We start from the raw sequence: 17,331 nt of genomic DNA, 5'->3' as shown, positions 1-17,331 counted from the left end.
TATCCAAAATATTGTTCTACTGTAAAATAAATATGAAATAATCAGAGTTAACTTTACAGAGCATTCCTTGAATTTTATGTTACTCATCATCCTGTTTGTAACATAAGCTTAATACATAGTTAATGTTGTCCTTGTAAAATAAGAGTTTTACAAAATTTGACTATGTACATGCAAGTTTAAGATTTCAGAAAAGTAAAGCTAGATGACACAGATTTCTTTGAAAACTAAGGATGGTTTTAAAAAGCCACTGCTACTACAAAGTAATGTACTGTACTTGATAAATAATCTGCAAATGTTAAAGTTATTAAAATGTCACCCCAAAATGTTGGCATTACTTCAAAATTGGTATGTACAACCTTTTATTAAGTTTCAAAATGGCATCAGAAATTATATTGGAGTAATGAAACCCCCTCCCCCAAACATATAAAATGACCAACAAATAATTTAAAGTTAAGACACAGAGCGACCATGGCCAGAACTCATGGAATAAAAGAGAATCAGGAGAAACAAATGTTAAACAAGCTAATCAGCTTCTATGATTGTGGTGGCAACAGTATTATAGAAATGAAGAAAAAAAAAAGAAAATAGAGAAACATAAAGACAAACAAATCAATAACACTGGTCAACAGTGAAATCATTACTGACTTGAAAAGGCCCTAATCTGTAGTATTTTGGTGTGCCGAACACGAATATAACCGTGAAAAATTTGTATTGGCTCTCGTTTTGAAGATATTCATATACCTCATTTTCTATGTTTCACTGTGTAAATTTCTCCAGTAGGACTGCAGCAACATCCGGAATAAGGATGTAACATTGCATAATACCATCATGCTCACATCATCCACAGTTGATTGCATCATTTTCTGATGCAATGCAATACTAATGCCATGCGGCTGCTGAAGTAAGTTGACGTCAGCAGTGTACTATACATGTGTAGGCCTATTATACTAATGCCAGGCGGCTGCTGAAGCTGACGTAAGCAGTGTACTATATAAAGCCCAATCAGATAGGTTCAGCATTTAAAATATTTTAGACGTTGTGCGAGACAGTTCAAGCTACTGTTACATAAAACTTATTATTTTATCCATTTACGTACAATAAAGAACAGTAATGCCTCGAAAGTGTGTTAATACCGCGGACAATTTTTGCTATATTTGTGGGGAAGTGACATTTGCCAACCAGAAGAAAAGTATCAATTCTCAAGTGAAGAAGGCATATCATCTTTACTTCGGATGCAAGGTTGGTGACCAAGACAAGCCTTGGGCTCCGCATATATGCTGTGCTACATGTACAACACAGCTTTCACAGTGGTTGAATTGCAAAAGGTCATCAATGCCGTTTGCAGTCCCAATGGTGTGGAGAGAGCCAAGCAACCACCTAAATGACTGTTACTTCTGCTTGGTTCCTCCTCTTTCCGGCGGAATAACGAAGCGAAAGAAGTCGAGAATAGTCTACCCAAACATTCCGTCTGCATTGAGACCAGTTCCACATGGTGAGGGACTTCCTATTCCAGAACCTCCAGCAGAATATTCTCTTGATTCATCTGACGAAGACAAAGGTGAGTCGACCTGTTCTTCTCCTGGTCCATCAGCATGCAGTGATCCAGATTTTCACTGTGGTGCATCATCAACCCCACACAGAATAACACAGGAAGAACTAAATGACCTGATTCGTGATTTGGACTTATCAAAGAACAAGGCAGAATTGCTAGGATCAAGACTCCAACAATGGAATCTTCTAGAAGAAGATGTCACAATTACTGCATATCGAAAGCGCCACCAGCAATTGGAGCCTTTCTTCAGAAAGGAAAGTAATCTGATATTCTGTTCCGATATTGAGGGCCTCATGAATGCTTTAAAAATCACTCATGACCCACAAGAATGGAGACTATTTGTGGACTCTTCGAAACTGAGTCTCAAGGCTGTGCTTTTGCACAATGGAAACATTCTTCCATCTATTCCAGTAGCGTATGCTGTCCACATGAAAGAGACATACGATAACTTAAGGCAGCTACTGAATTCCATTGAGTATAACAAGTACAGCTGGCACCTCTGTGGTGATTTGAAGGTAGTTGCCCTTTTAATGGGACTGCAGCAAGGATATACAAAATACATGTGTTTCTTATGCGAGTGGGATAGCCGAGCAAGGGAAATGCACTACATGAGGAAGGAATGGACTCACAGGCAGAATGTAGCCATTGGAGAGAAGAATATCCAACACCCAGCTCTGGTTGAGGCTCAGAAAATCTTGCTACCACCCCTTCACATCAAACTAGGTTTGATGAAGAACTTCGTGAAAGCCATTGACCGGACTTTGCCAGCATTCCGATACCTGCATGAAAAATTCCCTCGACTCAGCGAAGCAAAGATTAAAGAGGGAGTTTTTGTGGGTCCTCAGATTCGAGAGCTTTTCAAAGATGACCGGTTCAACAACTTGCTGGAAGGTGACGCGAAACAAGCATGGAATGCTTTTCGCCTAGTTTCTACAAACTTCTTCGGAAATGTTAGGGCAGAAAACTATAAGGAACTAGTAGAAGACATGTTGATGAAGTATAAGAAACTTGGCTGCAATATGTCTCTAAAGATTCACTTCCTTCATTCCCATTTGGATTTCTTTCCTAGCAACTGTGGTATTGTTAGTGATGAACACGGCGAACGTTTTCATCAAGATATCGCAACAATGGAACAAAGATACCAGGGAAAATGGTCCACTACAATGCTGGCTGACTACTGCTGGACACTCCTCAGAGATGCTCCCGAACAGCTGTACAAGAGACAGGCGAAGAAATCTAAGATGTAGTCAATGACTTGATTTTTTATAGGTAGGCTATTACAGTTGACCTTTTACTATTGGAATGCATTTCGTTATGTAAACATTAATTTCTTGCAGATTACAAAAAAACTAGAGCCAATTTTGCAATTTGACTGTCATATTCGTGTTCAGCACATAAAAATTGATAAGAATTGACTAATTTTATTTCAGTAACATGACTTTTGTAAAAATTTGTTGTCCAGTGTAATTAATGCCACATGACCTGCTTTCAAAATGACAGTGCTGTGCTTATGGAGGTACATATCAATGTTGGATTTCAAAACTGCAGTGGCCAAGGCTCACAAAATGAAGTTAAACAAAAATCAAAACAAATTCAGTAAAATCTACAATTTGAGTCACAAGTGATGAATTTCTTCTTATTTTAAATAGTTTACATCTGAACATGGATCTTTGACTTTCGTCAATGTGACTAACTTTTTATGATCTAAGGATAACTGTTCAGTACTCTGCTTAATGTCTTAATACTCAATATGCAGCTTAATTCTTATGAATCTGATGGTCAAATCATGATCTGATTTAAAATCGTCAGCTATCATATACACCATGTGGTCATAATCAAGGTTCTTTTTCCGAAAATTGAACAAACTTTTACTTGTGGTGACTTTTTAAATAGGACGTTAAGTGACTTGCAAGAGTTATTCAAGTCATGTACTATAATGTTCAGTAATTTAAAAAGTGACAAGATTTGGACTACTGATGATAAATTGTACATGACATAGTATTATAACGGAGCCCTATGCTAATTTAATTCCATTGATTTCATTAAAGACCCAGTGAAAAATTCTTCTGTAAAAACAATATGACCTCTTTCCAAATCTTTGAATCTATATACTGATAAAAATCTATCCACAGGATTATAAATTTCAAGATCCACTTGTGTTTTTTATATCTTAAAAACATCCATTTAATACGAACAGATATCTTTGAATACTTTCATTTTTACAAAAAAGAATGAATGGATAGAAATGAAGAAAAAGAAACAGTCTTTTGATGGAACTGATGCTCTACACTCCAAAAAGAATTTCCCAGAACCCAAGATAAGACCATTGTTTTGTTAACTGACAAGAGTTGAAACCATCTCTGATATTCTTGAGTGATAGGACTAATAAATTATCCACTGTGGCAGCCATATTTTATGCAAGATCATCACCATTTTCACTGACGGTAAACTGCACACTATTAGAAGACTTGATGAAAACTCCACGCCAATATGATCATCAATTCAGAAGAATTAAAATTTTTAATGCTTATTCTGGCAGCCATATTGGATGTTTGCAGGGCACAATTATCATTTAGGACCAACAAGATACCATAGTCTATTGGTGAAGATCCTGTGTCAATATGGCCATCAATTCTGGAGAAGTACCAATAACAAGATATTCAAGGTGGGTGTCATGGTGGCCATATTGTTTCTCAGATCAGGATAATTTCTATTCAGGACCAGCTAGAAACCATAAGTCTTCTGGTGAAAACCTGTCAATATGACTTTCCATTTAGGATTAAAAATCAAAAGAACAGTTCCATGATGGCTGCCATAGTGGACATATTTGAAAACCAGATAAGCACCATTTTCATTCAGGACAAACAAGATCTCATAATTAGTCTTCTGGTGAAAACCCCATGTCACTGTGACTTTCCATTCAGAAGCAATAGCAGCAACAATATTTTCAGGATGGCTGCCAAGATGACACTACTGGATGTGTCAGATCAGTACCATTTTCATGTAATACCAATTAGACACCAGTCTTCTGGTGAAAACCCCATGCCGATATGACTTTCCATTCAGAAGGAGTAGCAATAACTACATATTTCAAGGTGGCTGCTGTGGTGACTATATTAGTTGTTGTTGTTTAGGGTTTAGCACCATTTTTAGAGCATGATAGGCTCTATGCATGGTGGTCAGTTCATTTGGTGGAGGAAGAACCTGGAAAAACCCTGTTAAGAACCACTAACCCATGGGAAGCTACTAGCAATCTTTCTCACATATCCACAGTGGCCATGCCTGAGACTCAAACCCATGCAGATAGAGGTGAGATGGTAGTGATCAGTAAAGGCAAGTGCTTTTAGACAAATCAGCCACCCAGTGCCCTCGCCATATTGGACTCCAGACTGACACTAATTTCATTTAGGACTGACTATACTTACATAAGTGTTTCAGTGAGAACCCCTTGTTAATATGACCATCCATTCAGGAAGAGTAGCAATAACAAGATTTGCAAGATGGCCATTGTGGCAGCCATAGTGTATGTCAGAGCAGACATTATAAAAAGCCTTCTGGTGAAAATCCCACGTTGTTAAGACTTTCTGTTCAGAAGTAGTGATTGCAAGATTTTCAAGATGGTTGCCATTTTGATCTCAGATTGGCACCATTTTCATTTAGGACCAACTGGACATTGTAAGAAGTCTTTCAGTGAAAGCCCTATGTTTATATGACTATTCAAAACAGAGGAGGTTGATAACTTTCAAGAAGACTGTTGTCCTGGCCATATCATATTTCAGAGCATCACCATTATCACTTTGGAGCAACTTGACCTTGGAATGAATGTGTGTCAAGTTTCTTGACAATCCTCCAAGTAGTTTAGAAGAAGTGGTGATAACAAACTATTACCAATAGAATACAGCTACTTATACAGTACTCTCTCCTCATAACACTCTTCATGGAGCCATAAATTGACTGCATTACAAGCAAGGGACCTTATAGTGAGGGCTAATTCAACAAGGCCGTGTCTTGATAATGCTTTAAAACACAGATGAATAGGATTCAATGATGCTAAATCGCATCACAGTTGGAGCCAAGAATGAAAATAAAGTCCAATAAATTAAGTAGCAACAATAACACTATATTTGACAAATCTGTGACTATAATAACTTTATACAAGGGACTGTAGTATGCTGAGAGATCGCTGTATGTAGTATTGCACACTGAGCATGGGGGGCAACTCTTTTGTTATATGTCCCACAAACCTTGCACACTGAGCATGGGGGGCAACTCTTTTGTTATATGTCCCACAAACCTTGCACACTGAGCATAGGGGGCAACTCTTTTGTTATATGTCCCACAAACCTTGCACACTGAGCATGGGGGGCAACTCTTTTGTTATATGTCCCACAAACCTTGCACACTGAGCATGGGGGGCAACTCTTTTGTTATATGTCCCACAAACCTTGCACACTGAGCATGGGGGGCAACTCTTTTGTTATATGTCCCACAAACCTTGCACACTGAGCATGGGGGGCAACTCTTTTGTTATATGTCCCACAAACCTTGCACACTGAGCATGGGGGGCAACTTTTTGTCATATGTCTCACAAATCTTGCACACTGAGCATGGGGGGCAACTCTTTGGTCATATGTCTCACAAACCTTGACCGTGGCACATTTTATCATATCAGAAGAGAACAAATGAAAAATATGTTTACAAATTTTCATTAGTGAATGTCCATCCATGTTTCTTTTGACATTAGCAATGGTCAAAATCACTAAAGGTGATAAAAACTAAGATAGCAAAGAATATCCATTGTAAAATAGTGTATCTGATAAGGAACACACAATTTGTGATGGTTGGTCATATTGTGATTTAAAGTGTTTAGTGGCTGTTAGCGTTAAAAAAAATTCAGGTTAAAGTCACCCCTATGGCAAGGAAGATTTAATTTATTTTGAGGCTGTAATAATGACAAAAGAGACTAAATTTATGTAAATACAACTATTTTTAATTAATGATTTGTTAGTTGGAAAAAAGTAATTCAGAAAAAAAGGTATTTATTATAATAAATGGTGGTAGGTAATGTGTAGAGTTCAATTAGCATGATCAATGGAAAATTCCATGGTGAAACTCATTACAGGTTAACCAGATTTCAAACAAGAGTTACTTCAGCAAAGGATAAAACTTGTTGCAATAATGTAAGTGTGCAAGGAAAATATGATAGTTAAGGTGGCTAAACAAACAAGATTATCCCATTTATATAACACTATTAGCGTATTCTAGAACATTTTCGTTTGTCCCTTTAAAATGGCATGAATTCCCTGATTTAAAGTGACGGGGCCACAGTGTCTCAAGCCTTTGGGGTCCTATGCATAACAGTGTAGACACTGAAGTTGGAACTGGGAATTCATTGGTTAAGTACCTCTGTATCATGCATAAATTAAGCAGTCTTCATACGGTATGCTACTGTATAATAAAATCTGCTAATCAAACTTGTCAAAGATCCAATAATTATTCATGGATTAAAGAAGATTAAAGAAGAAACTGGGTATCAAAACTGCGACATTGTTATAAAAATATACATTCCAAAAACTGAAGGGGATAAAAAGCAGAATGAAAAAGCATTTCTTAGCTCAAAATCCTTGTTTATTCAAAATGAAACACAACACTAGCACAATCTTGGAATTGTTTTTTTTTTACAGATCAGTGTAAATAATACCAAAAAATTATAGAAAATATTCAGTAAAACAAACTGAAAAATAAATGAGGACATCTCAGTTATAGTCCTCATCTAGAAAAGAGCATGACAGCATATTGGTAACCATATATCAGGATCATACTGAAAAATGAACACAAAGTAGACTAGACAATAGATAAAACAGAAAAAATGTCATATCTAACAATAAAACAGAGTCAACCTATTAAACTCAAATCTGGACTTCAAACAAAATTTTAAATCTAACTGACACTAATCCTACACTGGATCAATATTGCAATCAAGGTCTCTGATTATTACCTAAAATGTGCTCTTTAGAATACATTTATTACTGAAGTCAATATGATTACCATGGAAGAATATACATTTTAAAGGAATAATTGCCATAACAACTATAATATTATTCATATAAATAGATAATAATAAAGCCCATCATTTGCAGTGAAATCCCATCAAGGGATCAAAGTTTATGAACAGGAACACCACTTTAAAGTATTTTCTAAAATATTTTACATCATTATTAGAAAGAACATGAAAAGCTTAGATTACATAAATAAATTTTCTTGTGAACAAGGATTACTGTTTATTGGCTGGTGAAATTTGTCTTTTTAATACTAAGCCACAAGAAACACTGCTGACATTCTTGATATAATAAGCATGATGTTATCTGCAATGCAAATAGGTACAATCATGTGGGATATGCCCATAACACATGACAAAACTATATCTTACATTCTTGGAACACAGAAACAAATACAAAAAATTAGCAATAAAATTACTGTTTGTTGAACTAATGTAAACATATTCAAAGCTATGGCTATATCAATATAAACTATCATCAGAAGAAAATGAAGTTAAGGGCCCTTTGTCAGTGAATTTGTGGTCAGGCAATAAGTAAAGACAAATCAAAAGAGTGAATCTGAATGCCAGCCCAAATCTGAAGAAAATGTTGATTGCTAACAGTTCTGTCAAACACACCTAGATATATTTAAAAAAACCTTATTTAATAATTAGTCTTTGATTTGTCCAAACTATAGCCTTCATTTCTGATCACCTTCAATAATTAATGTCCGATTCAAATCATTTCTTTTCTCAGTGACTACAGCAACTGAATTATTAGAGTTGTCAACCTAATATTTGAAATGGCCATTGAAATTTTGATACGGGTATCCCTATGGCTACTAGAGTCAGATAGGTCTTTCGAGTGCTGGCAGTTCAGATTAAATTTTTTCACTTAATTTCTCTTGTGAACCAATATTTCCATATATTCCTAAAAATGTATTTTAAAAATGATTGGCTGATTGCTATTTATCAGTAACTCAGGGTATTATATGCTATGGATAATTGTATTTTGGACTTGACCTTGTCCAAAATCAAGTTCATTTTCTACCTGACCTGAAATTTTGATATCGGTTCTCTAAAGATATTTATCTCAATCTGAGTCTAGAAGATTGGAAATGCCCCATTATTTGCTCGATCTGTTATTTACTATATTTTATATTATAATTTTAGTAACAGACTTCTAATTATAACTAAGATTTTATCTTGTAAACAATGGAACATTCCAGAATGAAATTTTACATTAGGTAATAGTTTTCTTTTGTGAAAATGTTAATTGTGACCTGTGACTATATAATCTTGTTACTGGAATTTTTTATATTTATTTATGCTTCACGATCTGAACAGAATCAATTGTATTATTGCTGAATCCAGTCATATGGGCTGAAATTTTATTTACTCAAATCATCTATTCACTGGAAATACAAAGTGCTCATCATAATACAGTATAACATTCTTGGCAACTGAGACTTAAATTAATAGTGTAATTTCAAGTAAAGATATATTCTTGGATTGCTCACTACTTGGATGCCACTTTGTTGATGATAACAACATAAAATAAATTCCCAACCTGAAGCCTGAGGTCTAGGGACTTGGTTTCCCCCATTTACTAATGTACAGTGGTACCTCGGGTTACGAACGCCTCAGGTCACAAACAATTTGGGTTATGAACAACAAGTTCGAAAAATTTTTGTCTCGGGTAACGAACAGTGCCTCGGGTTACGAACGAAGGCGAGAGAGAGAGAGAGCAAGATTTAACGTTGGAGACAAACGATTGCGTACAGTACAAACGAAGGCCATGCAGTACTAACATCGCTTAGCGCTAGCCTAGTAGCCTAGTTTTGCACGCGTGCACAGCCTCGCTTTCATTGGCCTTACTACACAGCAGTAAAAGATGAGCTTGTGGATCTTCAGAATGAACAGCTAAAGACATTAAAGGAGGAGCAGTCGTCCAATGATGAGGAGCCAGTGACCGTTTCAACTGCCAGGATTAAAGAAATTTGCAGCAAGTGGGCAGACGTCAAAGACTTCATTGTGAACCATCATCCAAACAAACTTGTTGCTAACAGGGCAGTAAACCTGATGAATGATAACGCGATGGCCCACTTCAGAAAGATTCTCCAGCAAAGGAAGCAACAAATTTCCCTTGATAGTTTCTTGGTGCAGAAAGATCCCCAGTTGGCTGCCAAGAAACAGCGACAAGAAACTCCTGAAAATAATGATTCAGAATAGCAAACAAAGTGACAAATTTCCCATGATCGTTTTCTTGGTAAGAAAGATGGACTAAATCTTTTTTTATTTTACATTTAATTTATTTGGTTGTTTTCTTTCTCTTTATTTAATATGTGAAGTACACGTATTCTTTGCGTTTTGTCAGGTAAACGACCGGATGTTAATAAAAAAGAACGATTCTTTCATCTTGAAACGGATTGTCTCTATTTCATTGATTTCAATGTTTCGGGTTACGAATGTTTCAGGTTACGAACCGAGTTCTGGAACGAATTAAGTTTGTAACCCGAGGTACCACTGTAATTGACAACAATTGTCAGATAGAAAAGGAACAAAAGAAAAGGAATATTAGATGTTCACTATAGCCTCATTTCCAGGAGATTTATTTATAATGGATGCTCCTGATGGGAACAAACCCTGCTGACTTTTTGAAGAATGGCAGGAGGTGGACACCCTAATGAGCCAAGCTGGCATCTGTGAAGACTAATTATTGGCAGTTGCTCCTGCAATGGAATGCTCACCTTATGTCCAGTGAGGTCTGCCATTTTCTAAGATGGGATGTCACTTATGGGATGTATGAAGTTTCAACTGCAATGGTCTCATGAACAGGCACCCCAAGAAGTGACTCTAGAAAGTCCTGTTTTGAAATTCGACTGGAAGACTCTACCGATATGATTTTAAAGGCTAACATTCCTGATGAAGTCAGACTCAGTTCAAATGGGTTCTGAACTTCGTATTCAAGTGGGTGAAATGTTGGGATCGAATGAAATTGGTTTTGTTTTTGGTGGCAAGGATTCCAAGGCAAAGCGAAAGCAGAACAGCAGATTTCATGTCTTGATACAAAGGATAACTGGTGCATTTCTAGATTGTTTTCCAAGTAGATGAAGTCAGAAGCATGGAGGTGACTATGAAGTGCAACACAATTCTCCACAATTCTCGTGAAGACCCAGGGACTAATATTCAGACTGAAAGGGAGTGCCCTAAACCAGTATACCATTTTTTTAAAACAAATAGTGTAGAACGTGGTTTCTTTGAATTACAACGGAGGGCTAGTCATTTTCACCAAATAGTTGCATGGATAAGAATGAACTTTTAATTAGTCACACTGGCTTTCTTGCTTGTTTAAGTCTAATCTTTAGCTATTGTTCAGTTTGACGACAGCTGACCAGAATATGAAAATAGGCACGTTTTGGGGGAAATGAATAAAGCAAAATCTGCATATAATATGTTTGGGAATAATCAAGGATATAAGTGATGCTATGCACACTTTACACAGTGTAAGTACTATACATTATAGTTCAGCATGGTCTCCCTGGTAAATTCAGCCCGCGAATTATGAAGTCTGTATTTACCGTTATTTAACTTCGTGTTGGAGAAATTAGAAAATATGCACATGCAAAATAATAACATAAATCAATCATAGTACTTTATAACAGTTTAATAATTGTTGTGTCACTGAAAGGTACTTTATTTTATATGCCTATATCTTAGGACATGGAAAACATTATTGTTTCGTGTCCCAAGATTTACAGCCATTACAGTAGTCAATAAAAAGACCTAAAAACTGTAAAGTTTAGACATTGGCCCGCTGATAAGCTGACCCCTCCCTTCTTCCAGGCCTTTATTTTTTCCTAAATTATTAGGCTTTTATGCGAGTATATACAGTATTTCTTGTAGTGAAACATTATGTGGCATTGGAAGTCCATGGCAATAAAGGAGGGGCACTGAATGTGATCTGGAGGACCCCACAATGGTTTGCAAAATCCATATGTCGCCAGGGCAGAATCTCTTCCATTGTATGGCAAAGTATTGGAGAATTCACCCAAAATATAATGTCCGAAAAGGGTGGCATGAGAATGGCATAATTTCCAGTAGAATGGAGGCTGTTGCTGAGAGAAACATCAAAAGTGATCCTGGTATTCTCATATCTTTTCATCTGTGGTCATGGAAACTGAGTTCTCGGCAAAGGAAAGGGTTTGGATGACAGCTTCCATGTTTTTGTTGTGCCCTATGAGTCCTTTCTTGGAAATAAAGCCTAGGCTCTATATAGGATGGCCTCTTTGGTGGCCTATTTCACGCCCTCTTCCTTCTTGCCATAAAAAGAAGGCTGCAAGAAACCAGGTGTAATCCGTGAATGGCTTTGTGGTGATCTCTCAGGATGGTAGATATTGAGAGAAAAGCATCTCTTTCTGCATGATGTAAATTAATAGATATAACTATGGCACTGGCAAGTGTTGCTGAGCTTCTCTGTTTAGCTAAACATGCTTTTTGCACCAATTCCTTTATTCATATGGGGAGACCACTCTCAGTTAGCTTTAACTTTGTCAAGCAGTCAATGTTTTAGTGCTTCTGTTGCTTCAGTAAGCCAAAGACGCAGCAAAAATCTTATTTTGCTTGAGAGGGCTGGATAGGCAAGGTGGATGGTATACTAAAGTAATATGACCAGGTAATGTAACTGAAGATGATGCTTAGGAGTTTATAGTGGAAACTTAGCAGCAAATGCCTGTGTTCTAAGAAAATACACTTCAAGATCATATTTTTGAAGGAAACTGAACTCAGAGTTGTTATAAACAAGGCTTGATATGGCCTGTGAAAACTTACTCTCCAACCCTTTTTAATGTCAGCTATGAAAGAAGAAAAAAATGGGGGCAACATAAATGGCTCCATATAAATAAATTTTAAAAAACATTCTAATTTATAAAGTTCAAGTATTGAGAACACATATTTTTAATAAAATTAAAGACAGAAATATTTTTAATTAGCATCAGAACAAATGGAGAATAAAAAAAATGCACACATCACATGTAGGTGTAAAAAACTAAGGGAAATAACAAATGTAATCTGTCTGGTAAAATAAAAAGGGGTTGCAATTTGTTACATGATATTTTAGGTATTGTGTATATCTAGTTGTACAATGCATCTAAATTTTGTATTTACCTTGGCTTTGCCTAAGGAAATCCAGGATTTTGGATGGTGATACTATCCTATACATCCTGCCCATACATTCTGCCAAGTACATGTATCCAAGTGTAACTAATATTACCTTTGAATGTAGAAATGAGAACCATGATCTCATTGATGAAACAAATGAATATGTGCCTGACATATCTGTTTTCAAACATATAATGTGATGATATAATAAAAACTGTGAATAGTACAATAGTATAATGAATATAAATAAATCTGTGCATGAATATGGAAGACATAACTCTCAACCTGTATATTTTCTGAAAATGCCTTTCTGAAACTTACAAGAGATCAGATTTTGGCAGCATTGTGTAATGCTTGATGATCCTGGTAGTCTAAGAAAGCATACTTAATGATGCTTGCAGCACTTTGGTGATGTGGACAATGAAGGTGGTGCTCTCAACTCCATATAATTATTATATAGTTACAATTTTTACATTGTGGCTAAATTCTATGACACTATCCTGCTCTGAAGATACTCAAGAATTGCTGATGTTCCCTTGCCTATAATGGCTGGTCTAGGATTACGACATGGATTGCCTCCAAGTTGTAGGGATCTGATATATAAAAAAAACTCCATAAAAATAAGGATACATGAGTATCTGAATGATTGTGGATTTCAGAAATAACAGACAGAAGCATTTGACAAAACCTGAAGTGTTCTACCAAATGTAGGATATTTATAAAATAATTGAACAAACTATTAACTAAACAACCATGATACAACTGAATATCATTGATAATAAAACACAAGATAATAATAATAATAATAATAAGAATGAGGACTTTGTATAGCACCTAATGTTTAGAAGCTGTAAGCGCTTTACAACATTAGACAACACCTATAAGTTAAAAAACATATATAATGATATGACTGCAAACACAAACACCATGAAATTAGAAAACATTAAAAAAACATGATGGCATATACCAACTTTTATATGTAGGTACTACAGCTATACTTATTTCATAATGTTTACAAAAGCAAATTTTTTCAGTCAATTCTGTTTTGCCAAGTATTTGTACCCAATCACATTAGCATTAGGGATATAAGCCTGGAACCTCCCAAATCCAGCCCTACTAAAAGACAATTTTTTTCTTCTGTCAAGATCACATGGGCAAACAGCAATAACGTTTGTCGTTACCTCTCCTTGTTGCCACCAAGTGTCGATAGTTTTAAGCGAGCCATATACCAACAAGGATGCTCACATGATGGGGTAATTTGGTGGGCTTTTAAGAAATATGATCAGGTAAGTATTCTTGGAGAAACATAATTTACCAGGACAAAGGGCTATATTGAATAAAGGCCATTTTCTGCCCCCGTTTTTATGGGGAAAAAAATTCTTGTAAACATCACAATTCTGTGCCTCATTGTATTATTCGATGTATAAATCACCCTATTCTGCATTAAATATGCACATAAATTTTTTTTTCATACCTAAAAACAACCTTTGAACATGGTCTGGTATGGGAATTTAAGAGAAATTGCTACATTTGAGCAACTTGAAACTAGAAATAAGATATAAGTACAGGCTTGATCAGACAAGGTATTTACGCTGATTAAGTTTTTATTAAAACTTTTAGGTTCTCATATTAACTTATGTGATCACATTTGCGCTAATCACTAAAAATTAAAAAATTATTGAATTTTGCTATGTATCATTGTCGTTGTTTTCCCTGTTACACCAAAGCTGCCGACGTATCACTACGCATGAGCAATTAGACCCGCATTTCTACAGTGTGCTGTATTATTTCATTCATTATTATTTCTGGTGGCCTAGTGGTTACAGCATCCGCCTCGGAAGTGGAAGGTCGTGGGTTCGATCCCCAGCCGAGTCATACAAAAAACTTACAAAAATGGTATCAGTTATGAAAGCTGTAGAACACTGGAAATTTATTGTGATTATGATTTAATTCAGGTTTAGGACCGCTCCGGTGGGCTAGTGGTTAGAGCGTCCACCTCAGATGCAGAAGGTCTTAGGTTTGATCCCCGGCCAAGTCATACCAAAGACTTACACAAATGGTACTAACAGCTGCCTTGCTTGGCACTCAGCATTTAGAGGTTAGTGTTAGGACTGGTCGGCCTGGTGTCAGGATAATGCGACTGGGTGGGACATCATGCTACATGTCTGCGGCATGATGCCCCAGTGCTAGACATCACTATAAACTGTCACACTGCAGACATTGTAGCAATATGACTGAAATTTTTTTAAAGCTATGTTAAAAATCCAAATCACACACACACATTATATTAGAAAAATTCTGGGAATAATAACGATATTTTAGAAACAATGTTATCCATTCATTTCTCTCTTTCTTCATTCTATCTAAATTGCTTTGGAAACAAGATTTTTCGAAGAGGCGCTAAAGGGGCATTTGGAACTATACATAAACAAAGACTACGTGGAATAAACATTAAATAAAATTGTACAATGTATTCTTACATTGCCAATTTTGACAAAAGGACGATTTAAATAATAGGGTAAGTACATATATATTATTTATTTTATACGTTAATAACAAGGTTTTTTCTTCAGTTCCATCATGATACAGTTTGCTATGTTTATTTCACTATTACAGTGCAATTCCGTACAAATTGATCTAAATGAATCTGTCAATTTTCTGCTGGAAATAACATTTACAACCTGCGTACTTTTTCATTAAATTTTGTTAACTGTGTCTTTCTTCATATAGTAACAATATTATGTCTTTAAAATTCAAGTATTAACTGTGCAAACAACAACTAACAGTCTGCAGTTATATTGGAAAGAATGTCATGTGCATGATATAACATTGCAAGTTTCAATAGCTCATAAGGCAGAGCATTTACTCTGCAAACCTGTTGCACCAAGTTCTAATCCACCAATGATCCTGTTTTTTTCCTCATCTTTTTCTTTTTTTTTAAGAATTAATATCCATAATATCAACAGCTGTGAATTTACAGTTTGAAATAAAATTAGTAATGCTCGGTTTTCAAAACCAACAAAAATAATGCACAATTTGAAAATCATTTTATTTTTATTTCAAGGAAGGTAACATTTTTGTCAATATGTTAGTCATCTACAATGGAACTATACAAGGGTGGCCAATCATGTCTGCATCAGAAAATGATGGTAGTTGAACCTGTGTTGTGAACTGGTTATTCTTCCATAATGAGATAGTATAACTTTCATACAAGTATATTTATATTCAGTTGTTTCCTACTGAATTTTGTCTACGATGGACCATTTTGGAATAGTTTTAGCTTTATAACCTCTAAAATAATAAAAATGCATATTGCAAATTTGAAACTGAGTGAATAGCTCATGGAAAAGCAGTATCGATGAGAAGTAAACAGAAAAGATGACTGCTTTTCATGTCTTTTCTGATAGCGTTTTGACAACCTGAAACCATGGAAACGGACACGTGAACACAAAACTGATGTCTGAAATAAATGTTAACCACCTCATATGTACATCATACATAATATAAGAACATTTGGAGAGGGGGCAGAAAATGACCGTTATTCAATATAGTCTTTTGCTTTCTCCTTCAAAGACATTCCCTGATCACATTAATGTTAGGAGAATAGAAAAAGAAGGAATGCTAAGCATCCTACCTATACTTTGGGTATCCTTCTAGGGAATAAAATGCTGGATTTCCTATGTGAACAATAACCTGTGTTCCTAACTTCAAAGCAACACAGCCTATGGTCATGTACTCTGTGACCCCTAAGATGATTATTGAATTCTTATTACCAACAACATTTCACTGGCAAATCCTGCTAAACTCAGAGGCTGTGATGACTTTAAGTGAGTCTGGTGTTTTTTCCTGGACCACCTTTACAGGACTTACCAGATTCAAAATTTGTCTCCCCAAAGCTAAATCTCTGAGATAAAAACTGAAGAAAAAATTTACTCTGCATATCAGTCAACAGCTTCTATTATGTCTCAGATCAAAATATTACACCGCTCCCTCGATAACTCACGCCCGGATAACTCGCGATCCCGCTTATAACGCGGTGTCTGTCTTGGCTCCCGATTTTTTTCCAGAGAAAATGTATTTAAAATATCTTTAAAATATGCTGAACATGAAAAAATTACGATAAGAATTGATAAATTAAACCTTGATACATTGCTCGTTTTATCATCGAAAATGGTGATTAATGCCCGTAAAAATATAATCCATATTTTGAAATTTGCAAGTTCTAAAGAAGAATTAATTTCAGAGATCTCGAAAACACTTAATTACATGTATTTGGACGCCAATTTTTGATCTGGGACGCAGAAAATCACTGAGGCGGGAGTCCTCCGTACGTATGTAATAGGTGCGCGGGAAAATTCAAAGATTTGCCAGTCCTGTTTCAGCCACCTGCTTTGTGGGAAAATGTGTTGATCAATTAACTGTGCTGATATTTACAATGACAGAATTCAATGACTGAAAGACTCTTTAATGTACTGTTGCCATTTTATAAGAGTACAATAAAAAAAAAAAAAGAACATGATGCAACAGCTAGGCGGCTAGTTCAAAGGCTTTGACTAGCGGCCGAGTGAGAAAATGTACTGAT

At 35.8% G+C, this 17,331-nt stretch overlaps 1 protein-coding gene across 1 annotated transcript in view; it reads right to left on the bottom strand.

Moving 5' to 3' along the window:
• Window positions 1-7,158: 7,158 nt before the first annotated feature.
• LOC149771443 (leucine-rich repeat-containing protein 40-like) overlaps window positions 7,159-17,331 on the bottom strand; it is a 64,139-nt gene continuing 53,966 nt past the window's right edge. The window contains exon 15 of the mRNA XM_089948433.1: window positions 7,159-13,342. Coding sequence (XP_089804559.1) covers window positions 13,237-13,342 — 106 coding nt within the window. The 3' untranslated portion in view covers window positions 7,159-13,236. The remainder of the gene's footprint in view (window positions 13,343-17,331) is intronic.

The sequence above is a fragment of the Sinohyriopsis cumingii genome, unplaced genomic scaffold (assembly GCF_028554795.1).
Source record: "Sinohyriopsis cumingii isolate HCF-2022 unplaced genomic scaffold, ASM2855479v2 utg001851l, whole genome shotgun sequence".
Taxonomy (NCBI): domain Eukaryota; kingdom Metazoa; phylum Mollusca; class Bivalvia; order Unionida; family Unionidae; genus Sinohyriopsis; species Sinohyriopsis cumingii.
This window is presented reverse-complemented; position numbering and strand designations above follow the sequence as displayed.